This window comes from Myxine glutinosa, unplaced genomic scaffold, assembly GCF_964187855.1.
Source record: "Myxine glutinosa unplaced genomic scaffold, kmMyxGlut1.1 SCAFFOLD_3704, whole genome shotgun sequence".
Classification (NCBI taxonomy): Eukaryota; Metazoa; Chordata; class Myxini; order Myxiniformes; family Myxinidae; genus Myxine; species Myxine glutinosa.
In genome coordinates this window covers 1-26,149 of record NW_027619796.1, presented here as the reverse complement: position 1 = coordinate 26,149, position 26,149 = coordinate 1, and the positions used below count along the sequence as shown (strand labels likewise).

Genomic DNA, 26,149 nt, shown 5'->3' with positions numbered 1-26,149 from the left:
CCAATTGTTACGGACACGGCTTAAGATGTTGCTTGACCGAGCGGAATGGCCGCCGTGTTCGCACAGTTTACCCGATTACCCCCAACTCACCCGATTCCACTCGAACGTTGGCCAAATCGCGCTACGCTAAATCAATGATGGAAAGGACACAACGACGGATAAATGAAATGACGCAAGGGGCACAGTTCTCAAGACCTCCGGAGGAGGATATATAATTAGTGGGGGAGAAAAGGGGTAGATTACAAGGTAATGAGGTAAAGACACAAAAGAGATAGGCACTTAGTTACAGTCTTATCTTATCCCCGACAGACCACAGACAAACGGAACAAGACTGACTTACACAGGGATTGATGGCAGGGAAGGACAGGCAGTCGATAGCACAAGGTGCACCTTGGCTCAGGGACAGGATAAAGCACGGTCCAGTCCAGAGATGCGGGGAGGTGTCACAGCGCTCGGAGGTGGCGTCCTTCTCTCTCCAAGCTCAGGGCGCATCTGACGTCACCTCCCTCTTCCTGCGCATGCTCAGCGGGGAGTGACACGCCCTCGGCTCGTTGGCTCCGCCCCAGATGGGATCGGTCCGCCGCTTCTATTGGGTGCGGGGGTTACCGGGCTCCGCCCCTGACGAGGAGCTGACAGCGAGCCCCTACTTGGTAACCCCGTCGAGCACATGGTCGATGGCGGCTCGTTGGAAAGGCTTGGTGCCCTCCCAACACCCCCTACCAACCAAGCCGGAGTGAGGACGCGCATTCCCCGCGCTGCCGCCGCTGTTGTTGTTGTTGCTGTTGCTGTTGTTGTTGCTGAACCGTGAGGAAGAGCTGCGGGGAGGTATTGGGAGGTCCTAAACTTCCTAACGGTGCCATACAATCACATTCTGGTGCAACGAAGAGTCAGAATTAATGGAAACGAGTCCTTAACTGACATAAACTAAGAATAACTAGCAAGATGTCCTATAGTTGTCTACGTGAGATGCGGTGGACCTGGATGCGACATTTAATGGGGGAAATAGGGGGAGGTCGGGTCTACAGAGTGTTGTTTACAGGAAATGGGACTAGGGAATGGGGGATTGGGGATAGTTGGGAAGTATGGAGGAAATAGAGGAATATTTACAAGCGGATATGGATGGATGCCAATCTCATATCCGCAACAATATATATATATATATATATATATATATATATATATATATATATATATATATATATATATATATATATATATATATATATATATATACAGTGGTACCTCGGCTTACGAGTTTAATCCGTTCCGTGACGGAGCTCGTAAGCCAAATCGCTCGTAAGTCAAAGCAAATTTTCCCATTCAAATGCATTGAACATTGAAATGCTATTAATCCGTTCCAGCCTCAAAAAAAAAACACCAATTTTTTTTGTTAGGTGCTTTTAAATAACAAAAATGTACTTTATAAATAACAAATAATGTATAAACAAGCACGACCTCGTATATACTGTACATAATACAAGAGAATGTAAAGAAATAAACTGGTTTTATTAAGCAGAGGAGAAGAGCATGCCAGGTGAGGTGTGCGTGTTGTCGACTTGGCGAGGCAGTACGATCGTACTCCTTCTACGATATGTACGATTTTGAAGCAGAAGGAGTCCATAAAGGCTATAACGCCAGCCAAGGGCGTTACGATTATTTCAAAGCTCCGGACCTCTATCCATGAAGATATGGAGAAGTTGTTGTTTGTGTGGTTGAAGGAGAAGCAGCTCGCAGGAGATACCGTGACCGAGAGCATCATGTGTTTGAAAAGATTGAAACTCGGATATCGAGCACGGACCACGAGGTGTTTTTTCTTTTTTCTTAATCTCGGTTTCAGTGAACTTTTGCTCTGTGCTCACGTGTACTGTACCTGTACCTGTAATGGTACGTCAGAGGATGGCACCTGTTGTCATCATATTAAGTGCAAGATGTTCTGCATCGTAAGTTGGTACACCGTGGTCTTTCGGCGGTGTTTAAGCCGGCCGTCTTGGCTTCTGTCACCATTGGCATTGAGTCTTTCGATGTAGGTAGGTCGTTGTGTGCCGGTGCCTTGGCCGAATTCCTTCATTGCTGCATTGTTAGCTCACCTGGTTTTTTATACCACATCTTTGGTTATCGGACCAGCGAATGACGTCATCTCCTCCAAAGTATGGCTTATTCTCACTTGTCTTGGACGATCTTCTACTTCTAGCCTTCCACCGTGCATTTGGTGTCCACTGTACTTACTGTACAGTGCCTGGTAAAATTGATGTAATGGGTTTTTGACCGTCAACGCCATGAACCGTCATGAACCGTCATGAACCGTCATGAACCGTCAACCGCCATGAACCGCCATGAACCGTCAACGCCATGAACCGCTAACACTCAAAAGCCCATTTATCGCGCCTTATAAAGCAAAACGCAAACCGAAAGCCATGCCTCTCAAGCGAGGCGTGCTTCCGTGGTCACGTGATCCACAGGTGTAGCTCATTATACCCGCACGCGCGACACGCTTTGGCGGTCACGTGACCAGCCACTCTGGAGGCGGGGATCCCCGCCGATGACGTCACCGGCTGGAGCAAGGAGATTCCTCGCTCATGTATTTCGACGATTGCGTGTTTTATATCCAAGCAGAGATGCTTTCACGGCAAGATAACCGCGTGACCGGAACCGGAAGCCACAACCGGAAAATTCAAAAAAATAAATTTTTTGAGCTCGTACATCGGATCTCGGCTCGTATCCCAAAGCAACAAACCGCCCGAGCGACGGCTCGTATCCCGAAAAACTCGTACGTTGGGGCACTCGTAAGCCGAGGTACCACTGTATATATATATATATATATATATATATATATATATATATATATATATATATATATATATATATATATATATCTCGGGAATCGAACCATGTTCCACACCTTGAGTTCAAGGGATAACAAGCATTTATAGATGGACCAAGTACACAGCGCTGTGGAGGGTGTAAGGGTTATACAATTCAATTGAACAGCATAATTCCAGACACTCCTGGAAAATTGGCAACCCAGAGTTTCTTTATATACACAAAAATATACAAAAAATCTCCGCTGAAAAGTGAGCGCGGACAAAGGAAAACGGGCTAAATACCTCCCACCGAGACCCTATCTTCTTTGGCATCAGCCAAGGGAAAGATGCGGGAGAAAGAGCACAGAGACATTCTCAAAACTTATCTTCTCATGCTGGCTTTTGGTCAAGGACAAAAAGACGTGTTTTCACGAGGGAGTCTAACAGAGCAAGCAGTTTCACTATCTTTCTACATTCCTTGCCACAGTTGGACAGTAAAACATATTTCGAAGCAAGAGAGCTCATAGGAAGCTTAATCCGACTTCTTTTAAAAGCAAACACTGATTAAATGCAAACAATAATTTAGAAAAGGCATAACTAAATGCATGATCTCGACATATATATATATATATTGTTACGGATCTCTCCGTCGGCCTTTCTCCCCTTAATAAGGGTGGATCAATCCCCTTGTTCGCGACTGACCGACGTGAGTCCTGGGGGTCCCAACGCTCCTCCCGGTCGGGAGCAGCCAGGGTATTTGGTCTACAAAAAGTCCCAAGGACCTGAGTGCCACTCCTGACCGCGAGCAGGGGAGGGACTCCCGCTCGAACCCCGGTTTTAGATGTTATAATTGCCGAGCGGTGTTAGCAACACGACGTTCGAGCCATTACCAAAGACTAAACCCGATCCTGAAACGTTGGCCAAAATCGCGCCACAGGTTTTCAATGGGGAAATCACTAAAGCGACCGGACGAGCATGAAGAAGAACGAAGGTAGGAAATACAAATATAATTTATTACCAACTATTATTTACACCATCAAAAGAACCAAGGAGAAGGAAAGATAAGAAAATAAAGACAGAAAGAAGCCAGGAGACACAGTGCAAATATTAGCTTACCTATTGCAGTCTTACTTAAACCCAGGGACAAGACAAAAGACAGACTACAAGCACACTTACATGGGGGATGATGACAGGAATGGCAGGAGGTGGATGGCTGGAGGGAGAGGAAGGTTCAGCTGGAACCGGAGCACGGTCGGGCCAGGAATGAGCAGCCGCCCCCCTTTCTCGATCGGCGCGTTCAGGAGCCGCCGTTCCTTCGCGGCCACGGTCGAAACTGCCGTCAAAGCCCCGAAGCTGCGGTGGTTCAAGCTGCGATCGTTCAAAACTGCGATGGTTCTAAAGCTCCTGCGTGCTGGTGCGTCACGTGCTCTCCAAGGACTCCTCTCAAAATCATCTCTCGCAGCTCGTCTCATCTCATCTGGGGGCGTCCCGCTGCGGGTTTTATGCCACGCCTTTCTTCCCGAACCGACCGCGTGTGTAATGGAGGACGAATGCAGTTGGCAATCGAGGCTTTGCACTTGACAGGGGATTTGCAAGGGGATCTACCTTATTTGAATTCGGTGCAATGCAGTGTCAATTAATGGAAGACACAGCCTTAAACTAATACACTTAATAAGGAAATAACTACTGAAAAGGGAAATCTATGATTTGCTACGTGATTGTATATGGACTAACTAAGGGACGACCTTTTGACCTTTACACGACGGAGGGTGATATTTACACACAAAAAAAACACAATTCTCAAATCCACAACACTATATAGTGTATATATATATATATATATATATATATATATATATATATATATATATATATATATATATATATATATATATACATATATATCTATCTATAATTCCACTAATCTCTGTGTGTGTGTATGTTTGTTTGTGACCGCTGTTTCTCGACAACCACGGGTCCGATATACTTTAAACTTGCCAGGTATATTGCTGGGGACCCGAGGATGTGCCTTTTCAAGGTTTCATATTAATCGGACAAGTAGTTACCGAGCTATGGCGATTTAGCCGTTCGCCGTTCGCTTTGGCGTTGCGAATGGACCAAACCATTTCATGTAAATAGAGGGGGGGGGTTCTGTGGTCGTTGCGAATGGACCAAACCATTTCATGTAAATAGAGGGGGGGGGATTGTCACTGTACTCGCAAGCCGTTCGCCGTTCGCTTTGGCGTTGCGAATGGACCAAACCATTTCATGTAAATAGAGGGGGGGGGGATATAATTTTAGATATATATATAGTACGGGCATATATATAGTACGGGCATGCCCTAGTACATATAAACTGGACATCAAAAGAAACTTATCACTTTCATTTTTTGAAATGTGCAGCTTTACAAACATGTTTCTTCAATTATAATGGCTGATATTATGCAACAGGAACTTTACTTCAATCATCTGGTTGATCAACAATGGCATGCTTGAGTGATTCTAGAAAGGGATCTTTCCCTTTAAATATTGACCCTCATAATGAAATCCTTCAGTTCTCATGGTTAGACATTAATTTACTGCTGTCTATAGTCACTAGAGGCTTCTGACAGGGAAAACAACAAGAAAATAATTCAGATGCCACGCCTGACATCTGAACAACGTTTATAGTCAGGTTCACTATGTTAACAAATATAATTTCGTTCAAAATTTTGGTAGATTAGCAAAACTATACATTTTTGGAATATTCAGAGCATGAGGAATCCAAAAATTAATGTTTACATTTGCGTAGACACCTTTGCGAAAATGACACTCAGGACAGTGATGAAGATAGTCAGGTTCACTATGTTAACAAATATTATTTCTTTCAAAATTTTGGGATTAGCAAACCTGTACATTTTTGGAATCTTCAGAGCATGGAGAATCTGAAAATCAATGTTGGCATTTGCACAGACACCTGCATGGCCGCCATTTTGGATTTTGAAAATGGCCGCCATAAAATACATTTTGCGTGATCTCGGCTTCTAGTCAACCTAGAGACTTAATTAAATATGCTAATCCTATGTTTTCTGGGTCAAGGAATCCAATAAAGGCCTCAAAATAGTGCTCAGGATTATAGAAAAGCAACAAACAAAGGTAATTGAAAACCATTGCCTTTATATTTGTGATATAACTGTATTACATAATACATGATATTGCAAGTCCTTTGAAGTTATAGGTTGTTATAGGAAGTTATAGGTAGTATCAGATTGAACTATAAGTCCTATACACAGGATCTACGAGGTCTATGCCGTTCAGGAATATGCTTTTACAGATCTTCATCACTGTCCTGAGTGTCATTTTCGCAAAGGTGTCTACGCAAATGTAAACATTAATTTTTGGATTCCTCATGCTCTGAATATTCCAAAAATGTATAGTTTTGCTAATCTTCCAAAGTTTTGAACGAAAAAACATAGTGAACCTGACTATTAAGGGCAATTGGGATGCTTGAGGCTGGTGTAAGCCAGTGAACAATTGCCCAACATCTTGGTTGCTCACAGCCTGCAATTTCCAACCTGGCCAGGTGTTATGGTGAAACTGGAACTGTGAATGATGGTGCACGAAGAAGAAGACCACGTGTAACCACCCCAAACCAAGACTGCTGGATTGTGCTGCAGCATCTTTGTGATCGCGTCCGCCCTGCGACGCAAACAGCTGCAGTTACAAAAGGTCCCCACAACAACCGCATCAGTGTCTCTACTGTGCGGAAGCGCTTGAGAAGTTGAGGCCTGGTGGCAAGACGTCCTTGCAGAGGTCCAGTTTTGAACAGAGTGCATCGGCAGAGCAGACTAAGATGGTGTCTGCAGCATCGCCGCTGGATACAGCAACAGTGGAGTGCAGTCTTGTTCAGCGAAGAGTCCAGATTTTGCCTCCATGCTGTTCATGGGTGTCAATGGGTATGGCGCAGAGGTGGGGAAAGGTATGCATCATGCTGTATTCGCCAGATCAATCGTTGGGGAGGACCCAGTGTGATGGTTTAAAGACCTGGAGGGAGGAGAGAGATTGAAGAGCGTTTGGGAGTGTTCCAGAGGTGGGAAAAAAAAGAGGAATGAAAGAGTGAAGGTGAGCAGAGTCTTGATTTTGGCAGTTTCACCAGAAGAGGGTTGCTGGCAGATCTTGTGCGTCCTGCAGGAATATTTGGGGGACAGAGCACAGAGAGAGCTGGAGGAGCAAGGCCGGAGAGGAGTCTGTAGAAGACAGAAAGACCACCTGCCTGCCTGCACACACACACACAGAGACAGACAGAGACAGAGACAGAGACAGACCCTCGGCGATAGCTTCATCGCAGGAGATTCCAATGATTCTGAAAGCTTTGGTTTCAACTGCGTGAAGACGAGCTAGGTGTGAGGCAGGAGCACCGGGCCTAGAGGGGAGAGCAGTATTCCATTGAGCTGCAGATGAAAGCTTTGTATGTGGTGAGGAGCTCAGAAGTGCGCAGAAAGGACTTCACACGACGGAGGATGCCCAGTTGGTGACTGGCTTTGGAGGCCAGCTTGGAAATGTGGTTTTCCCAGGAAATATCATGGCAGATTGTGAGACCCAAAAGCTTGAGTGACAGAACTTCTTCCAGAGGATTGCTCAGAAAGTACATGGGAGGGTTGTCCAGACGGTCTTTTCGGAGAGACAAAGTGAGAGTGTGAGATCTTTTTACTGACTCCACTTTCTGCCGTTCCACCTCCCATCCCTCAGTTTGTCGGGCATTAGCCTCTTTACTCTCTGCAGACCTGCAAAAAAGTTGGTCAAGCACTTGGAATTTTTTTTTTTAATCCTTCCATCATAAACCCCATTCTGGTAAGACTCCCAAAATTCCGGATCACTGCTCACCTCCACTCATACGTTCCTCTCTTTTCCTGCTTGTGGAATCGACCTCCACATTCTCTTCAATCTCATTCTTCCTCCGGGTCTTCAAGACAGATGTTCACCACCATCTCAGATCATCCCCAATGTAAAACCACGACCTTTTCTAACCACCGTTAACTCCCCCACCCACAAGCCTGTTTCCTTCCATATTGTTAGGTGTTCCTCCCCGACCTCCTGGTCTCGGTATACCTCTGAACCCCGGGAGGGGTCACGGCAGAAAAATATATTATTCCGTGTCGAAATCAATAAGGAAACCACACCAATGGTTATGAACAAACCAATAATATATTATAAATCACACAGGCATAACATGTCACCACAAATGACAATTAAGAGTGCACTCTCTATTCCATCAGCTGGCATGCATAAGGTAACAGTGTTCCAATTGAGTGGAAAGAACCTTCCCCAATGTTTCTATATTCCCGTCTTTGAGCTCAGAGTTGGTCCCCTCCAGTGATCAACGGAACGATGTCGACTCTAAACCAGAATCTCGTTCCGAGGGCAGGCACAGACAAAGACAAGCCGCCCAAAATGGCACCAAGGCGCACGCGGCCCAAAGCGGAGAAAAGGGGTCACGTGGTTAAAGCGGCACAAAGGCGCACTCACGGCGACTGGGAAATCCAAAGGCGGAGAAAGGCGGAAATCCCTCGTGGTCCCCCTGTGCTGTCTTTCCCTCGCGGTCCCCCTGTACTGTCCTTCCCTCGCGGTCCCCCTGTGCTGTCTTTCCCTCGTGGTCCCCCTGTTCTGTCTTTCCCTCCTGGTTCCCCTGTACTGTCTTTCCCTCGCGGTCCCCCTGTACTGTCTTTCCCTCGTGGTCCCCCTGTGCTGTCTTTCCCTCGCGGTCCCCCTGTACTGTCTTTCCCTCGCGGTCCCCCTGTACTGTCTTTCCCTCGTGGTCCCCCTGTGCTGTCTTTCCCTCGTGGTCCCCCTGTGCTGTCTTTCCCTCGTGGTCCCCCTGTACTGTCTTTCCCTCGCAGTCCCCCTGTGCTGTCTTTCCCTCGCGGTCCCCCTGTGCTGTCTTTCCCTCGCGGTCCCCCTGTGCTGTCTTTCCCTCGCGGTCCCCCTGTGCTATCTTTCCCTCGCGGTCCCCCTGTACTGTCTTTCCCTCGTGGTCCCCCTGTACTGTCTTTCCCTCGTGGTCCCCCTGTACTGTCTTTCCCTCACGGTCCCCCTGTGCTGTCTTTCCCTCGTGGTCCCCCTGTACTGTCTTTCCGTCACGGTCCCCCTGTACTGTCTTTCCCTCGCGGTCCCCCTGTGCTGTCTTTCCCTCGTGGTCCCCCTGTGCTGTCTTTCCCTCGTGGTCCCCCTGTGCTGTCTTTCCCTCATGGGCCCCCTGTGCTGTCTTTCCTTCGTGGTCCGCCTGTGCTGTCTTTCCCTCGTGGTCCCCCTGTGCTGTCTTTCCCTCGTGGTCCCCCTGTGCTGTCTTTCCCTCGCGGTTGTCAGCTCTTTCACGAGCCTCGATTCAGTATACAAAAAAAAAAAAAAGTAATCGTCAGAAGCCTCGGTGCACACACCCACCAAAGATACGTCTGAACGCTATGGAAACGGTTGACGAAGCAAGGAAGGTTTGCTCGACGCGCGAAGCGCATGAGTCAAAATGGCGGACGGCTCGTACTTAAAACGTAATCACACGACGATGGTTCCTCCGAATCCAACGCCAACCTGACACGCAGGTTTGATCAGTCACAGCGATAACAACTCTATCGCGGAATCCCTTTCCAGGAAACCCAAAGTTCACTCGTGTCTCTTGCTCGACAACGTTCGATCCAGAACGCAAAGCAACCAGCTTCTTCCCCGACATTTCTCACCGCCTCCTCCTCCTCGCTCGTCGTTTTCCGGTCCACGATTTCCTGTATCATTTTAAGTTAACCTTTTTAACTTTAGATAGCTGTTCCTCAATAATAAACCTTTTGAGAATAATTATAATACCTAATATCAGAAACATGTCAAGTGGGTGACAACCCCAATAACGGAAGTTACGAATCCGTAACAATATTTACAGTTTTTCCTTCCTGGGAGTTTGTTTATGTGTCCATCTTGTCCACCCGATGCATTCTCCCATGTATTTATTTAATCATTTATGAAAGTTGGTCAAGTTATTTCTTCTTGCTTATGAAAATTGGAGCTACGTGTGGAAATGAGAATACGAGTCCCTCATCTGTCTTGAGTCCGAGTACAGTTTGATTTCCTGAATCCAGAGAAAAGATTATCCTCTGTGAACTGCCCAGAATTTGTAGCCTGGAATGTCACGAAACAGGATAAAAAAAATTCCCTTTATCAGCTGTATGGACTACCTCTGAACCCCATATTCCACAAGAGAGTTCCTGCGTCCCCTGACTATCCATCACTTTGCTTTAGCTGAGATGAAAGCAGCCACTGAGGTTGAAACATTATAGAGTTCAAATCTGATACCTGAAATGCTGTTGAACTTGCATGGATGCACGGGGACTTTCGACACAGGAGGAGGCCATTTTCCCCATTAAGCTTGTGCTGCATCACCACCACATTAATTCATTTCAGCAATCTATCGACTCCAACAATTCACTTGGTGGGCGATGGGGTTGGTGAATGAGTGGGAATGAGAACAGTGGGCCAGGCACACACATGAACACCCACGTCGTCAAAATTGCATCCCCGTTAGAAAGAGGTTACAATGCTTCTTTTTTTAAATCACATTTTCACTCAAATTCGCCTTTAATTTCATAATTTGAACTTTCTTCTGCTTTCTTTCTTTTTTTTGTAGTTTCATTGTTTTTCTTTTTCTTTTTGTTTAACAGCAATAGTGTGTGTGTGTGTGTGTGTGTGTGTGTGTGTGTGTGTGTGTGTGTGTGTGTGTGTGTGTGTGTGTGTGTGTGTGTGTGTGTGTGTGTGTGTGTGTGTGTGTGTGTGTGTGTGTGTGTGTGTGTGTGTGTGTGTGTGTGTGTGTGTGTGTGTGTGTGTTGTTTTTTTTTTAAATGTGGCATTCTATTAGATCTTTCTGATGTAGAATGTGATACACCAAAATGATCGTCATGATCTGCGTTGATTTGGATAATTAACGACAAATAATCCAGAAGAATTCCCATGTTTCTAAACACACGCCATGTTAAGGTGCATAGAGCAGCTTAATAGGGTATTCCACTGCATGGCATTTTAATTACAAAAAAAAACAATAACATTGTAACAAAGCATTTTTTTTTATGAATACTAATAATATTATAACAATAATAATCGTATCATTTGGCAATAATAATAACAAACGTATAATCCTCACCCTGGCCCAAGCATATCTGGGTTTGGTGAAAGGTAAGCTGATGCTCAAGCACTTCAGCAGGTAGGCGTGCTCCAAGGCCATGAAGACCAATGAAAATTTGGACCAGCGGGCCCATGGGTGTATCAAAAGTCCTGGATAGGTTTGTACTATTCAGAATTAATTTATTTTGTACAATAATAAAATGCTGTACGAACTGAAAAGAATCTTCCCAGCATTGGATGTTCAGGTGAAATAAAATAATTTCCCCCAAATATCACTTTTTTTATTTGCATAGTTTTTTTTTTTGTTACAATTTGGATAAGATCACCCCCAAAATGCATATTTTGACATCAATCTTTCAAAATTCTCTGTGGGGGTGTTGGGGGGGCTACTCAAGGGGGGTAGGAAAATGTATTTTTCCGCGTGGCCTAATTCATGTGAAGAGGTTTCCTTGTTTCAAGACTTGAAAGTTTTGCCAGTTTTTCCTCTTTCTCTTATCTCTAGTTGTTTTTTTTTTAATCTATACGTTTTTACTTTTTCTCCGTCGTCCTTCATATTTAGTGGTTGTCAGCCTTGTCTTGTTTCGAGCGAATTTCAATTTTAAAAAAAACACTATTTCCAAATTCCAATAACAATTTGATTTTGAAACATGGAGGAATAAAGGTCACCTGGTCCCTTACACATCATACCCCGATAAACAATGACACCGGTTGCAGTCGTCCTGCAGTTGAGCTCACAACTGCTCTTGAACGGCTACGATGGGGTAGTTGAGCAGCCAGATTTACCTGCTCAGACGCCCAGAGATGGGTTGGAGGTTTCGCGAATCGTGGGTGGAGCGTTGGAAGCCACGTCTTCAACGACAGACAATTGTGGGAAGGAGAACAACGGATCGCCAGTGAGTGTGTCGGCCGTTGCAGAGCAAGTTTTGTCTAGAGAAACCCCCAGATGTTAGCATTCGTTTTGTAGTGTGGTGTTACCCGAGTTGCAGCAGCCAAAATGAAATGGCGTATGCCCAGATGTGACGAGACTTGAAACAGCATTGCGTAAACAAGTTGAAGACGGACGTTAAGGCACGAGTACTGGATTATGAAGGAGGTGACCAAAACATAAAGTGAAAGAGAATACAAACGGATTGCCCTGAATAAGTGTGTTTCTGTCCTGGGGGAGGAGGTTATCAAGCTGAGCTGCTGCACAGCCGGCAATAGACGGTGCGGTGGCTGCACTTGATGTTTGTGTTAAATGTGCACGACTGATGTTTGGGGGTTTTTTTCTGTTTCATTTTTTTAAATTGGTGTAATTATGCAATTGCTTTTCTGATGCCCTCATGGTCTTAGTCCGGTTGATTACAAACGAGGGTAATGGGCCCGTTGAATTTGCCAGTGTCGTGAAATTGTGTGCACTTTTAAAGAGGGCCATTATTGATGTCGTGTGACTTTGTGACAAAGAACGGTTTTATTTTGCCAATCTTAACGACAAAATAAAACCTCAGCAAGAATCGCACTCATGGTAACTGAAAATGTTTGGGTGAAGAGTTGATCGGTGTGAACAAGGCGTGCACACAGTGTTACCCCACTGTCAAATCGGTGTTGCGATTGCCCTCCATTCAGCTTCTAGATTGATCTCGTGGTGCTTTCATTTAGTCGTAAATGTGCGCATAATGCTACGTCCCATCTCGTAAAACGAGGTGTCGGCTTTTGGCGAACATCGTCGAAGATTTCCCTTGATGGGCAAAATTTCTCAATCCATTGACGATCTGTGCAGCTGCCGACATCCAGGTCCCATCTAAATGGTCGCTCTCACTCGGATCGAAACAGCATGATAACAAAAACGATATCTTCCACGTGGGATGGCAGAGATCCCAGGTGGGAGAAGCAAGACCCTGAAAAATATTTTGAAAAAAAACTTGAGGTGATCCCCATCACATTTTATGACTTAAAAAAAAATGTCGATGTTTCCAAACGCTTGGTCACAGTAAACGTGAATGAGTGAGTTCCTCATTGGCACATCCCAAAGTACTGGCTGTTCAGCCATTTTCCTTTTGCAGACAGGATGTGAAAGTGTGACGGTTGATATAATGTTTTTAAACGGCTGTGTAACATGCATGTATCAGTACCCATTGACCTGCCAGGTATGGTGTAAACGGGTCTCGCGGTCTCTTGCTGGCCTGTGCAGTGGCCCTGTCCGTCTGGGAGGCATTTCAAATCTGAACACCAACGGCCGATGTCTGGCCCTTGTGAAGACCGCGTCATGGCCCAAAGGCTTTGTCTTTGACAGAATTTCGGTGTACTTCTTCCTGCACTACAGATTTACAATTTTGTTGAGACTTTACGTTTGTGTTTATCTTTCCTCCTTGTTATTGATATTTGCATTCCATTAAACCGAACATGTCGGGTCCTTTTGACCAGGGTGCCAGCTAACAAAGGCTTGCTCTTATACGTTATTGAAAGAGATATTTCATGTCCATACTACTGTATTTCAGTCGAGATAGCCTCTATAACTTTCTTTATGAATGTTTTGTGTTCTTTGTATTGCTGACATTGTACTCTTACTCGTCTCTGATGTAATTTGTAATCAAATACAGTACTGCACAGCACTAGTGTGAGCTCCTTTTGTCTTTGTATCGTGTCCAAAGTAATTTTTGTTTGCTATTACTATTTTTGTTTGCTATTTATTTTAATTTTATTATTTGTTTGTTATTTTATTATTTGTTATTTTATGTTTGTTATTTTATGTTTGTTTGTTATTTTATTTTATTTTCTTTTTAATTTGTTTGCTATTACTAATTTTTGTTTGCTATTTTTGTTTGCTATTTATTTTAATTTTATTATTTGTTTGCTAAGCCTGGTGTTGGCTTAGCGGTTAGGGTGCCGGCTTGGGATCCTAGGATCCTGGGTTCGAATCCCGGTCGATCGCTGAATTAACACCAGGGGGGTTTACTCAGCATGTCATCCTTCCGAGGTCGGCAAATTGAGTACCAGCTTGCTGGGATGAATAATTCCGGTGTGTACCCCGGTTTAGAATAGGTACACCGTATCCCTGCGCATCGTAAGAGCGAACCAAGGGTTGGCGTCAGGAAGGGCATCCGGCCATAAAAACATTGCCTCAAGGGGCCCGCAAGGCTAACCCCTGCTCTAGCAGGGAAAATGGCCTTAAAACGATCATTCATTCATTCATTCATATTACACAAGTTTTATTTGTCTCAGTCCACTCATTACCTGCAAGCTGTTAAACAAATAAATTAAATGCTTCCTGTGTGTTCCAGCTCTCATCAGTGTGCTCAAGTTTCTGCTGTCTCATGAGACGGTGCTTCTGGGAAAACACAACATTTTCCCTCTGGCTCTTCAGGTTTTTTCCTTTGCTTGCTAGCTTTGCCACGCCCACTCGCTTTGCCACGCCCACTCGCTTTGCCACGCCCACTCACTTTACCCCGCCCACTCGCTTTGCCACGCCCACTCGCTTTGCCACGCCCACGCGCTTTTCCACACCCATGCCAAACACTTTTCTTACCATTGTCTTACTTAACCGCTTTATCAAGCTAAACTGACACTCTTCCTCCATCCTCAGGTGGTTAACTTGTTCAACATGTTCATTACCTATGGAGACACGTTCCTGCCCACCCCAGGCAGCTACGATGAGCTGTATTACGAGATAATCCGCATGCACCAGGCATTTGACAATCTCTACTCCATGGGTATGAAGCACAGATGGTAATTGCACAGTAATTACCCTGCCAGGGAGAAACGTTGTGTGGGAGGCTCTGTGGTTAAAGTAAGAATGACAGCAAAATGAGCTTGGGGGATGGGGGGAGGGGCATGCTGAGCATCTAGTGGACCCGTAGATAAATCTGGAAATTCTGCACAACTTCATTTTGCCTCCACGATGCTCTTTTGGAGTCGATGTACTTCACCTCTTTCACTCAGTGGCAGCCAGGACTTTGATTTTCACCATCTCCCCAAAAAAACAAAAATCACTGGTCACCTGTTATTTTTGTAACTTTTTGTGATTGATATTCCTGAAACATGTTCCTCTTTCTTTTTTCTTTTTGTCCCCCGTCACTGCGGAGCGAAAGGGGGACTATGGTTTTCCCCTCTCTGTCCGTCCGTTCGTCTGTCCATCCGTCCGTGCAGGCGTGTGTGTGTGCGTGCGTGCATAAGCGAAGGACCGCATTCGAATTTGGTGTGTGGGTGCAACCCACGTCAAAATCCAAGATGGCCGCCGCCATGTATGTCTGATGCCATGTATGTCTGAACCTTGTGAGCTGAATATCTTGAAAAATAAGCGAAGTACCAACTTCTAATCTGGTGTGTGGGTGTATCTAGGCATAAGGAAGAACGCTATTGAAAATTGGGTCGCCACATCAAAATCCAAGATGGCCGCCGCCATATACGTCTGAACCTTGTTTTTACAAGATCGAGGCTCGTGTAAGAGCTATAACATCAATAACAAAAAAAAACGGACACACAAAACATGCAATAAAGGGAGTGGGAGACTCGATGGGGAGAGAGAGGGAAGCACAAAAGTACAACAGCAGAGAACAGGGACAAATCGTCTTTCAAGACGATTGCTGAAGTTTATATATATTTTTTGGGGGTTTTTTTTTTTTTTAATAGCGTGGTGGTGTTGGTGGTGGTGGTGGTGGTGGTTTGCGAGTTGTTGCTGATGTGGCGTGATACACGTTTTATTTTGTCTTCAGTTCTGCGACACTCCACAAACAATGGGCAGTGGAAAGACCCAGCAAGCAAGGTGACGCAGGCTTTGGTGAACATCAGGTAACAACAACACCAACCTTTACCTGTGATTCTGCATCTTTTAATCAGTTTGTACTTTGACTTTGGACTGTTGAGCATCAAGTGATTGCCATTTTGCGTCTGTCTCTTCAAATTTCTAATTGTATCATTAACTGTTGGGTTTTGAGGAACCCCATTAAACACAATGAATGATTAATGTTTCCAGGTAGAATATTTTCAATATCACTGCTGTAATTAATAAAGATTTTAATTGCTTGTTGCAGAGCCATTGTGAACCATTTCAACCCGAAGATCGAGTCTTTTGCTGCAGTCAATCACATCTCCCAGCTTTCTGAAGAACAAGTGAGTTTGCCTCTTTTTGAGGATTGATGAGCCCGTCACTCCGTTGCAACGGCGGAAGGTGGTAAACTCCTTTAATTGGGCAAGGTGTCATTGCATTCACACGGCCTGCTCCCGGCTCGGATCTCTTTCCATCTCAACTTGCAGCCGCAAGCCTTATTGGCGATAGATTGCGCTCTGCGCGGTTTATTTCCCTTTGCTCGGACACACGCTGCGGGGCTTTAGGAGTCGGTAATTAGGACGAGCTTTATGAGGGCCTAGTGGCAAACCCATTCATTTTGCCCCTTCATTAGCCGACGTGCGGATCCCCATGGGGGCGGCGGCGCCACCTGAGCCACGGAGACCCGTATTCGTCATGGCAGCTCATTATCGCAGGCCGGGGCGCACGCTTCTCGACACCTCGCGTTCCGTTGCCTCCCCTCCCTCGGGTTGTGATTTGAGTAGTCTTCCAATTTTATGACATTGTGAGAAATGGTGATTTCTGAGAACGCCATCACAGGACTGGTTGGGGCTTCATAACGCACAGGGAACATCTTCGCACAGCTTTGAGTGCCACGAGCAATGCACAGCCGTGCGACTTTTACATTCTCTCATATTACACACTTTGCTTGGCCGGATAATAAGATTCAGAAGATTAATAGTTTCCATACTCGAGCTTGATGTCAGTACCACAAGCACTGCTCTCAAGTTTGTTCCCTTTTATTTTGTTTTTAAATGATAACAGTACTTTTTGTGAAAGTTTCTATGTGTGAAATTTATACCATGATGTGATTCCTACTCTTGACTTCCTTTTTGTGGTGCACCCCCACCTTTCCTGCCCCCCTCTCTCCTACTACTATGAGGCAGCTTTGTCATTGCATTTTTCTCTTGCCCATTAATATCCTCCCCGTACCCACCCCACCATCAACACCACCAACAGGTGCTTTCGGTGGTTCGCTGTAACTACGACACATTGACACTGAAGCTCCAGGACAGCCTAGACCACTATGAGCGCTATGCGGAGCAGCCTCGCGAAGCCAGCTTTTTCACCCAACTGGTGGGCATGCAGGGGCGTCTGATCACATGGGCATTACGAGGGGCACAGATATGTAAGGGAAAGTACTGTCATGGAGTGAATTATGCATGAAAAGTGGGAGTGTGGGGGTGGAGGTTGCTTCCCTTTTTACCACCGCCACCAAAGGTGGATGGAGGTTAAGTTTTCACCCCTGTCTGTCTGTCTTTGTTTGTCTGTCTGTTTGTGAACAAAATATCTCAAAAAGTTGTAAACAGATTCAGACAAAATTTGGCAGAGATGTAGTTTATATGACGAGGACGAAATGATTAGATTTTGGCGAAGATCCGGATTCGGATCCGGATACGAGAATTTTTTTAAGTGATTCTTCACCATTGCGAGTTCGGGCCAAAAACGATACATAGCAGAATATCTCAAAAGGTTATGGATGGATTTGGATGAAACTTGATGGACAGGTTGTGTGTGTGACCAGGAAGAATCGATTCCATTTTGGTGAATATCCAGATCTGGATCCGGGTAGTGGAATTTTTCAAGTGATTCTTCACCATTGAGTGATATGGCCAACCATTATGCTCTCCTCTGAGTGCCGTTCTAGTTCTGGCCTGATGTTATATGATGCTTTCTTTAACTTTGGCTTTCAATTATTGACTCATTCGTACATTCATTCGTTCATTTACTTATTTCATGACGTTGATTTATTAAGAACCTCGACCCAGTTAAAATTCTGACATTCAGGGAATCTGATCTTTATTTTTTTGTTTATTTAATTTCCACTGATGTCATTCCAGATTGGCATACATAATGAAACATGATGACTGTTGTGTAATTAACAGACTGGAGTGCTGTAAGATGCTTAAATATCTAGGCTGACTATTTTCTTTGTAAAGGGAGACTCGAGGATGTGATAATCCCATGGGAAGAAGGGTCAGGGTGGTTGAAGCGTGCACGATGTGCATGGCGGGCAATTCCAAGCTACCATTGATTCTAAACTACTGCTGACCTGTTTGCTTTCTTAAAATCAACGGTGAATCGTTTTTGGTTTCTAATGGGCCTCTCGGTGCGAATGGAATCTTTGTGAACTAAAACGGAGGGAATTTTCCATACTATCGGGCATAGGTGTGCCAATTGTTTTGACCATCCTCCCATTCTGCTTGTGTCACCATTTACACAAGCCAGGAGAGCACCCCTAAGCTATGCTCAGAGGCTACACAGAGGGTCGCCTGACTTCAGGCTTGAGCTTTGAAACGAGACTGTCGTTCCACGTGCCCCAAGGGGCGAGTTGTTTGTGCCACCGCTCTGGAATCACGGTGGTGGCAGGGAGTGGGAGATATGTGGTTTTATTAACTTTTATATCTCCAGTCTGTGATGCAAACTCAATGAACCAGGACTCTGTTTTCAAAAAAAAACACGTTTTGGGATTGTTTACAAAGTCAAGACTCGTGGAAGAGCTGAACACATCAGGATGCAACAGAACAAAATGAACGGTGGAGAGGTGGGTGCCGACAGCAGAGTTGAAGGATGAAATAAATAGCTGGAGACTTGCACAAATAATGGGTGTGGGGGATGAATGAATGGTAGGGAAGGTCGCATGGAGGTGGACAAGAGGGACACAGAAGGAAAACCAGGAAATTTGTAAGGTCAGCAATGGGAGTGGGGGTTGGGTGGAGGCGTTGACACATTGACAATTGCGATAATTTATTTGTAGGCCCAGGACACCATATCCCACGAAAGCTTATGGCATTGTTCTCAAGGACTCTGAGGAAACCAGATAACTGTGTTGTTTGAGGTTTATGATCCCGATTTAAGGGACTCACATGGAGTTGGACCTGAAAAAAAAAAACTGTAATAACAATTAATACGGTCATTTTGTGCTTGTACTTGTTATTACACTCGCCAGAGGAAAGGGAATTGCATTTCAGTCCGTTTGTCTGTCTTTGTTCGTTTGTCTCTTTATCTGGTTGTCTGTCTGTTTGTTTGTCTGTTTGTCTGCACAGAATAAATCTCATTTTTTCGATTGGTCTGATTGATAGGAAATTTTCACCATAGGTGCACCTCCACTTGTAGAATTTTTTTAATGATAAATGTGACATAGGTCACATGGTATGGCCGACATCTTGGAAAAAACGAAAAACTTTGCACCTCTTTCTCCGAAAGTGCTGCATAGAAAAAAAATTGAGAGATGGCTCATTGTAAAGAACTCTATACAACAACAACAACAACAACAACAACAACATGCATTTTAAGGCCATTTTCCCTGCTAGAGAGGGGGTTAGCCTTGCGGTCCCCATGACAATCTTCTCCATTTTGCCATATTGTCTACATCTCTCCTTGTTAACCCCCTTGCCCGCATTTCTTCTTCCACCATCTTTGGCCAAGTCTTTCTCGGTCTTCCCCGTCCTCTACTTCCTTCTACATTCATTTCCATCACTTCTCAACCAGTCACTTTCATCCTTCCTCAACACATGACCAAACCATCTCAACCTGTTCCTCTTCACAGCATCAATCACAGGCTCTATTCCCATCATCTTTCGCAGTTCATCATTTGTCTTCCTCTCTCTCAACGATACTCCGCACATCCACCGAACCATTCGCATTTCCACCCTTTCCAGCCTTCGTTTTTGCGAAACGTTCATTACCCATGTCTCGCTCCCATAAATCATAACACTTCTCACACATGCAGCATACACCTTTCCCTTCAGGTTCAACGACACTTCCCTCCTCATCAGCGCACCACTCAGTTCCCGAAACTTCTTCCATGCACATCTCACTCCAGCAACCGTTGCAGAGTCTGATCCACCTTCTCCATTCAGCACGTCTCCGAGGTAGCAAAATGTTTTCACACCTTCCAGCTTCACGCCGTCTCCAAGATCCAACTCAACATTTCCTCCATCTGCAGCTCCCTCTGTGCACACCTTACATTTGAATGCAGCTGCCACACTGGTTAATGACCCTCTCAGACCACTACATTTTTGATGAACCCACTCAGCGCGAATTGTACATTGAATGGAGTTCACTCGGACACCCTTCCTGCACACAGCACATGGCCACTTCCCAGTTCTTTCCACCTCACCACATGCTTTACCACTTGCCATCACCTTCGTTTTTCCAATATTCACCTTCAGACCTTTTGTCTCCATACATTCCTTCCACTTGTTCATCTTTTCCTTCAGTCCATCCATACTTTCCGCAATCAACACCAGATCATCTGCGTACAACAACTCCCACGGTAAACCCTCCTTCACGTTCCGAGCCAGCACCTCCATCACACCTACAAATAGTAGTGGACATAGTACCGACCCCTGATGCACTCCCACCTTCACCTCAAATTCACCACTGTTCCCGTCCTTCGTCCTTACAGCTGTGCGCGCTCTTTTGTGCATTGCCATCACTACTCTGATCAACCATTCCTCCACTCCTAACTTCCTCAATGCCCATGACAATACTTCGTGTGGAACCCTATCGAATACTTTCTCCAGATCAACAAACCCAAGAAACAACTTCTTCCTCTTCTCCATGTACTTCTCCTGCAACTGCCTCACAATAAAGAGCGCGTCTGTCGTTCCTCTTCCTGGCATAAATCCAAACTGCATTTCGTCGATCTTCACCTTCTTCCTTATCCTCCTCTCCAACACCCTTTCCAATACCTTCATTCCATGCTCCAATAACTTTATCGCTCGGTATGAGCCACACTCCAGAGGGTCACCTTTCCCCTTGTATAGAGGGACGAGGGTACTCAGTTCCCAATCCACTGGAATGCGGCCTTCTTTCACCACCAGATTACAGATCTCTGTCATTCTGTTCACACCCATATTTACACTTGACACCTTCACACCCATGTATTCAACAGCATTTCCATATATCTTTTCCATCTTCCTTTAATTCCATCTGGGTCCACAACGATTTGTCCCACTTCATCCTTCAAGCAACTCACCCCCATCACATCACACCTCTCTTTCGCTATCTGCTTTGCAATCCTGAATACCGCTCTCTGACCCTCTTCCAAATCCAAGCGTTCTCCGTACATTTTCCTACATGCCTCCTGCACCTTTGCTAACTCTTTCTTTGCAGCCTTCTTGGCTGCTTTATAACTTGCATGCTCTGCTTTTTCTGCTCCCGTACCCTTCGCCTTCTGCCACTCCTTGAACTTCTTCCTCTTCTCGTCAATCCTCTTTCTAACTTCATCATCCCACCACCATGTTTCCGAGTGCCTCGGTGGTCCTTTTGTCCATCCACATACCTCACCAACGGCTCCCAACAGACTATCTTTCATTGACATCCAACCACTTTCAAGCTCAACCACATCATCCTCGACCCTACTCAGCCTCTTTTAATGCCTCCCTTACTGTCACCTCTTTCAACCTCCATACCTTCATTCTCGGTTGGTACTTCACCCGCCGAGCTCTCCTCGCACCTTTCACCCTTATGTCGCTGTTACGGATTCGTAACTTCCGTTATTGGGGTTTTCACCCACTTGACGTAGTTCTGATCTTATGTATTATTATTATCTTCAAAAGGGTGATTGTGGTTAAAAGGTTAAAAAGCGCTCATGATAAAAATGATACCGGAAATCAGATAGTGCACCTGAAGAGGTCGAGCGAAGAGGAAGAGGGTGTGAGGCAGAGGTGAAACGACGCGTTTTGTAAAAGCTCCGTACCTAGCGTGGTCGAGCGTACATGGCGAGTGAACTTTGAGTCCTTGAAAGGAATCTCGGGCGATTGGTGTTATCGCTGGTTTTTTTTTTTTTTTTTTTGTACACAAGATCGAGGCTCGTGAAAGAGCGAACATTAATCACACAAAAAGACAAACCGACACACAAAACACAAAAAACAAGGGGAGCGGCAGACAAGATGGGGAGAGAGGGGGAAGGACACAAACACAACATTTGATAGCAGGGACATCGGGAGGACTTGGGGGGAGGTGGGAGAGGAATAAAACATGAACACTGCAAGGACTCTGGGGTGAATTACCGGGGGTAGAAAAGATCAAGGTTTTCGATGGGGGAAGATAAGAGTTGGTGGTGAACAGCTGTTTTAAAGACCTGGAGGGAGGAGTGGGATTGAAGGGAGTGGGGGAGTTTGTTCCAGAGGCGGGAGAAAAGGGGAATGAAAGAGTGAAGGTGAGCAGAGAGCCTAGACTTTAGCAGTTTAACCATAAGAGGGTTGCAGGCAGATCTTGTGCGACCTGAAGGAATATTGGGGGGACAGAGCACAGAGAGAGCTGGAGGAGCAAGGCCGGAGAGGAGTCGGTAGAAGACAGAAAGACCACTTGCCTGCACACACACACAGAGACAGAGACAGACCCTCGGAGTTGACTACATCGCAGGAGATTCCAATGATTCTGAAAGCTTTGGTTTCAACTGCGTGAAGAAGAGATAGGTGTGAGGCCGGAGCACCGGGCCCAGAGGGGAGAGCAGTATTCCATTGAGCTGCGGATGAAAGCCTTGTATGTGGTGAGGAGCTCAGGTGTGCCAAGGAAGGACTTCGCACGACGGAGGATGCCCAGTCGGCGACTGGCTTTGGAGGCCAGCTTGGAAATGTGGTTTTCCCAAGAAAGATCATGGCAGATAGTGAGACCCAAAAGCTTGAGCGACAGAACTTCTTGGAGAGGATTGTTGAGAAAGTAGATGGGAGGGTTGTCCAGTCGGTCCTTTCGGAGAGACATTGTAAGAGTGTGAGATTTGTCAGGATTGAAAGTTGTGGAAAAGCCTGTGAAGCCAGGTACAGGTGTGTGATTCTGGAGAATCTTCGCCTCGAGGCTGCGGCTCGAGGAAGAGCCGTCCGCCATTTCGGGGACCTCGCACGTCGTTCGCGGAACCTTGTTTAGCCGCGTCCGCTGGTCCCGCCCTCCGGTGGTTTGCCGAGATGTGTGTGCGCGACAGCGGCCTTTGAAGAATACGGTGCGGTTCGCAACTGCACGGTGTATGTGCACGTTTGGATCGTGTCTTTGGGATTCCTCTTTCCACCGCCAATTGGGGTTGGCTGGGACCACGTAACGGTCCCCGCCTTGGCTACATCTCCTTACCCGCCTGATCGCCTCTTCGCTGGGAGCACCATTGTGTTCTAGAGACATTGAGAAGGGCTCTGTTTCAGTCCCTGGGGGTGCCGTGAGTTTGAGCTAGGTTACCATCTTCAGAACTTGATTGTATGGATGATTGCCACCATTGTTGTATGGTTCTTCTTGTGTGCTTTTAATATACTAGGGCATGCCCGTACTATATATATATATAAAATTATATCCCCCCCCCTCTATTTACATGAAATGGTTTGGTCCATTCGCAAAGCCAAAGCGAACGGCTTGCGAGTACGGTGACAATCCCCCCCCCTCTATTTACATGAAATGGTTTGGTCCATTCGCAAAGCCAAAGCGAACGGCTTGCGGAGTTTGGTAAATAAATCGCCATAGCTCGGTAACTACTTCTCCGATTAATATGAAACCTTGAAAAGGCACATCCTCGGGTCCCCAGCAATATACCTGGCAAGTTTCAAGTATATCGGACCCGTGGTTGTCGAGAAACAGCGGTCACAGACAAACGACACACACACATACACACACACATACACACACACATACACACAGAGATTACTGGAATTATAGATAGATTATTTGTTCATTGACAACCATTGGTGTGGTTTCCTTATTGATTTGATTGTTTCATTTGATGGTTTCATGGATGGTTTCATTAGTGATTGATTTTGAAACTGAATAACTATTCTTTCTGCCGTGACTCCTCTCGGGGTTCGGTGGTATACCGAGACCAGAAGGTCGGTAAGGAACACGTAACAGTCGCAGACAACCAAGTGGTGCTGTGAAACAGCCTCCTCCCCCGGGATCACCTTTGTGTCCCGGAGGTTCCCCCTATCTCACCTACGCACCATCAGGTAGTCAACGGTTGTCGTCGACCCACCTCACGTGTATGTAACAAGCTTATTATCCTCTTTCTGGAACTGAGTATTACAAATCAACAAATCGGCTCCATCAGCAAACTCCAAAATCCTTTCACCTTCTCCATTTCTCACACCATATCCGTAACCCCCATGAACTCCCTCAAAACCATCCATACTCCTTCGCACATGTCCATTTCGGTCTATTCCTACCACAAAAACTTCCTCATCTTTCACATTTTCCATCAGCTTCTCTATTGCACACCAGAACTTGTCCTTCTCTTCATCGTTCCGACCAACCTGCAGAGCATATCCCGAGATGACGTTCACCAAGAGCTTTCCAATCATCATTTTCACCATCATCAACCTATCACTCACTCTCATCACACTCACCACACTGTCTACAAACTCCTCAGAAAACAGGACACCAACACAATTCACGCCCTCCGGGCACCCTTGCCACACAAACTTGTATTTCTGTCCCTGCCTACCCTTCACCATTCTCACACCACTTCCCTTCCATCTCGTCTCTTGCACACAACATATGTCCACTCTTCTTCTGACCAATACTTCCACCACTTCTCCTGATCTCCCTGTCATTGTCCCTACATTCCATGTCCCAAACCTCAGAAACCGATCTCTACTTCGGGCTGTACCCTGCCCATATGTAGTTGTAATTGTCAACTCTCCATGGTGAATAAAATATGTTAATGCTGATTTCATCGGTGCCTCCATTATGACGTCATAATTTGACGAGTGCAAAACTTCATCCGATCAGATGAAATTTGGTGAGCGTCATCTAGGAATAAATTGGTGGAGAAAAAAAAAATAATGATGTCATCGGTCATGTGGTTCGGCCGCCATATTTGTTTTAACCCAAAAGCCTTTATAAATCACTAAAAACACGTCCTGGCGATGGTCTGCAATCTCTGATTACTCTTTCTTCACTGCAATGGGAATGAACGAATACTTTCTATCATCCATTTCACTTTTTGATAACAACAACAACAGCAACAACTAGAACGACACTCAGTAGAGAGCATACCTTCACCAGGCTGAACAGTTTAAGTTTTGTATCCCACTGATAGGTTATATCAAGATCCAACATGAACCAAAATCAAATCGGCCCCACTATTCTTAATAAATAAATAATATAATATAATATAATATATACTGACGTTCTTCCTTCTCAGCTCAGGCCTTATCAACTGACCCCATTGTTCCTCGGCCTCCTTTCTGACGTTGGGCGAGGAGAAATTCTTTGTATTCTGGGATTTTGATCAACGAAACAGTATCCGCATGAGCAATGTTAAATAGGTCATCTAAATAATTCACAAACTCATCTTGATTCTTCTTTTGGCCATCAGTTGCCCGCTTCCTAAGCCTCTTCAGGTCTTTCCATCTGCCAAAAAGGGTTTCCAGCTTTTTGATACAATGCTGCTCTGCCTTTATGGGGATCCGTGCCCGATCAACCCAGATAGGGGAAAGCTCTCGAACAGTTTCTGTGCAAGAGATTCGCACAGTCTTTCTCATTTAGATGCCGGTGGATAAAGAGTCCAAGTACTTGCCGGTTTGATGGAAGCTTTGCACCAACAAATTCTGTTGTTGCACTGCCGAACAAGAACACTTCACATTTCTTTCCAGTCGTTGCCATACTGACTCAATCTGTGAAAGAGAAAAAATAGGAATGTCAGAATCTAATATAAATTTACATGTACTTTTACATAATTATTTACAACATTTATGACTGAGATATGAGTACAAGATGTTTAAGGGTGAGAGCTCTTATTTTAATGTCCTTTTGACAATTATTTACACATATGTATATTTAAATTCAATGTATACACGCTTATTTTATTTTCAATAATATTATGTGTTTTATAAACTTATCTATTGTAAGTAAGTATTTATTATACACTGCCATATTGCAATCATTATATCTTCTTTAAAATGTATGTTACGTGTCTATTTTAACTCATTATAACAATAATTTACTAATGTATCTGTGATAAACTTAATTCAACTAGTTGATTGTTTTACCACTCTTATTCCAGTCCATAGATGTGATAATTATTCATAAGTATGTTTTATCAAACGATTTTATTTATTTCTGTGATATACTGTATTATCTGTGATATGTGTTTTTCGTGTTACGTGACCTCAATCACATTGCCGAAAGGGGGAAATGTTCAAGGGTGCTGGATTACCTCTAAATAATTATGAATTTAGCTGACATT

General features: G+C 45.0%; 1 protein-coding gene across 1 annotated transcript; it reads left to right on the top strand.

The window, feature by feature from the left end:
- The first annotated feature begins 14,105 nt into the window (after positions 1-14,105).
- LOC144889427 (armadillo-like helical domain-containing protein 3) lies at positions 14,106-17,145 on the top strand. Its single transcript, XM_078769654.1, has 5 exons — positions 14,106-14,277; positions 14,497-14,623; positions 15,626-15,701; positions 15,944-16,022; positions 16,939-17,145. Exons 2-5 carry the CDS (start codon positions 14,515-14,517, stop codon positions 17,143-17,145), a joined length of 471 nt encoding a protein of 156 aa, XP_078625780.1. The 5' UTR covers positions 14,106-14,277; positions 14,497-14,514.
- Positions 17,146-26,149: the final 9,004 nt, after the last annotated feature.

Bases quoted from the DNA above. Each gene is read 5' to 3' on its own strand.
- LOC144889427 (XM_078769654.1), top strand. From the start codon at position 14,515: ATGTTCATTACCTATGGAGACACGTTCCTGCCCACCCCAGGCAGCTAC. The intron at 14,624-15,625 runs GTATGAAGCACA...TTTTGTCTTCAG, and splicing joins TGACAATCTCTACTCCATGG to TTCTGCGACACTCCACAAAC. The intron at 15,702-15,943 runs GTAACAACAACA...TGCTTGTTGCAG, and splicing joins CAGGCTTTGGTGAACATCAG to AGCCATTGTGAACCATTTCA.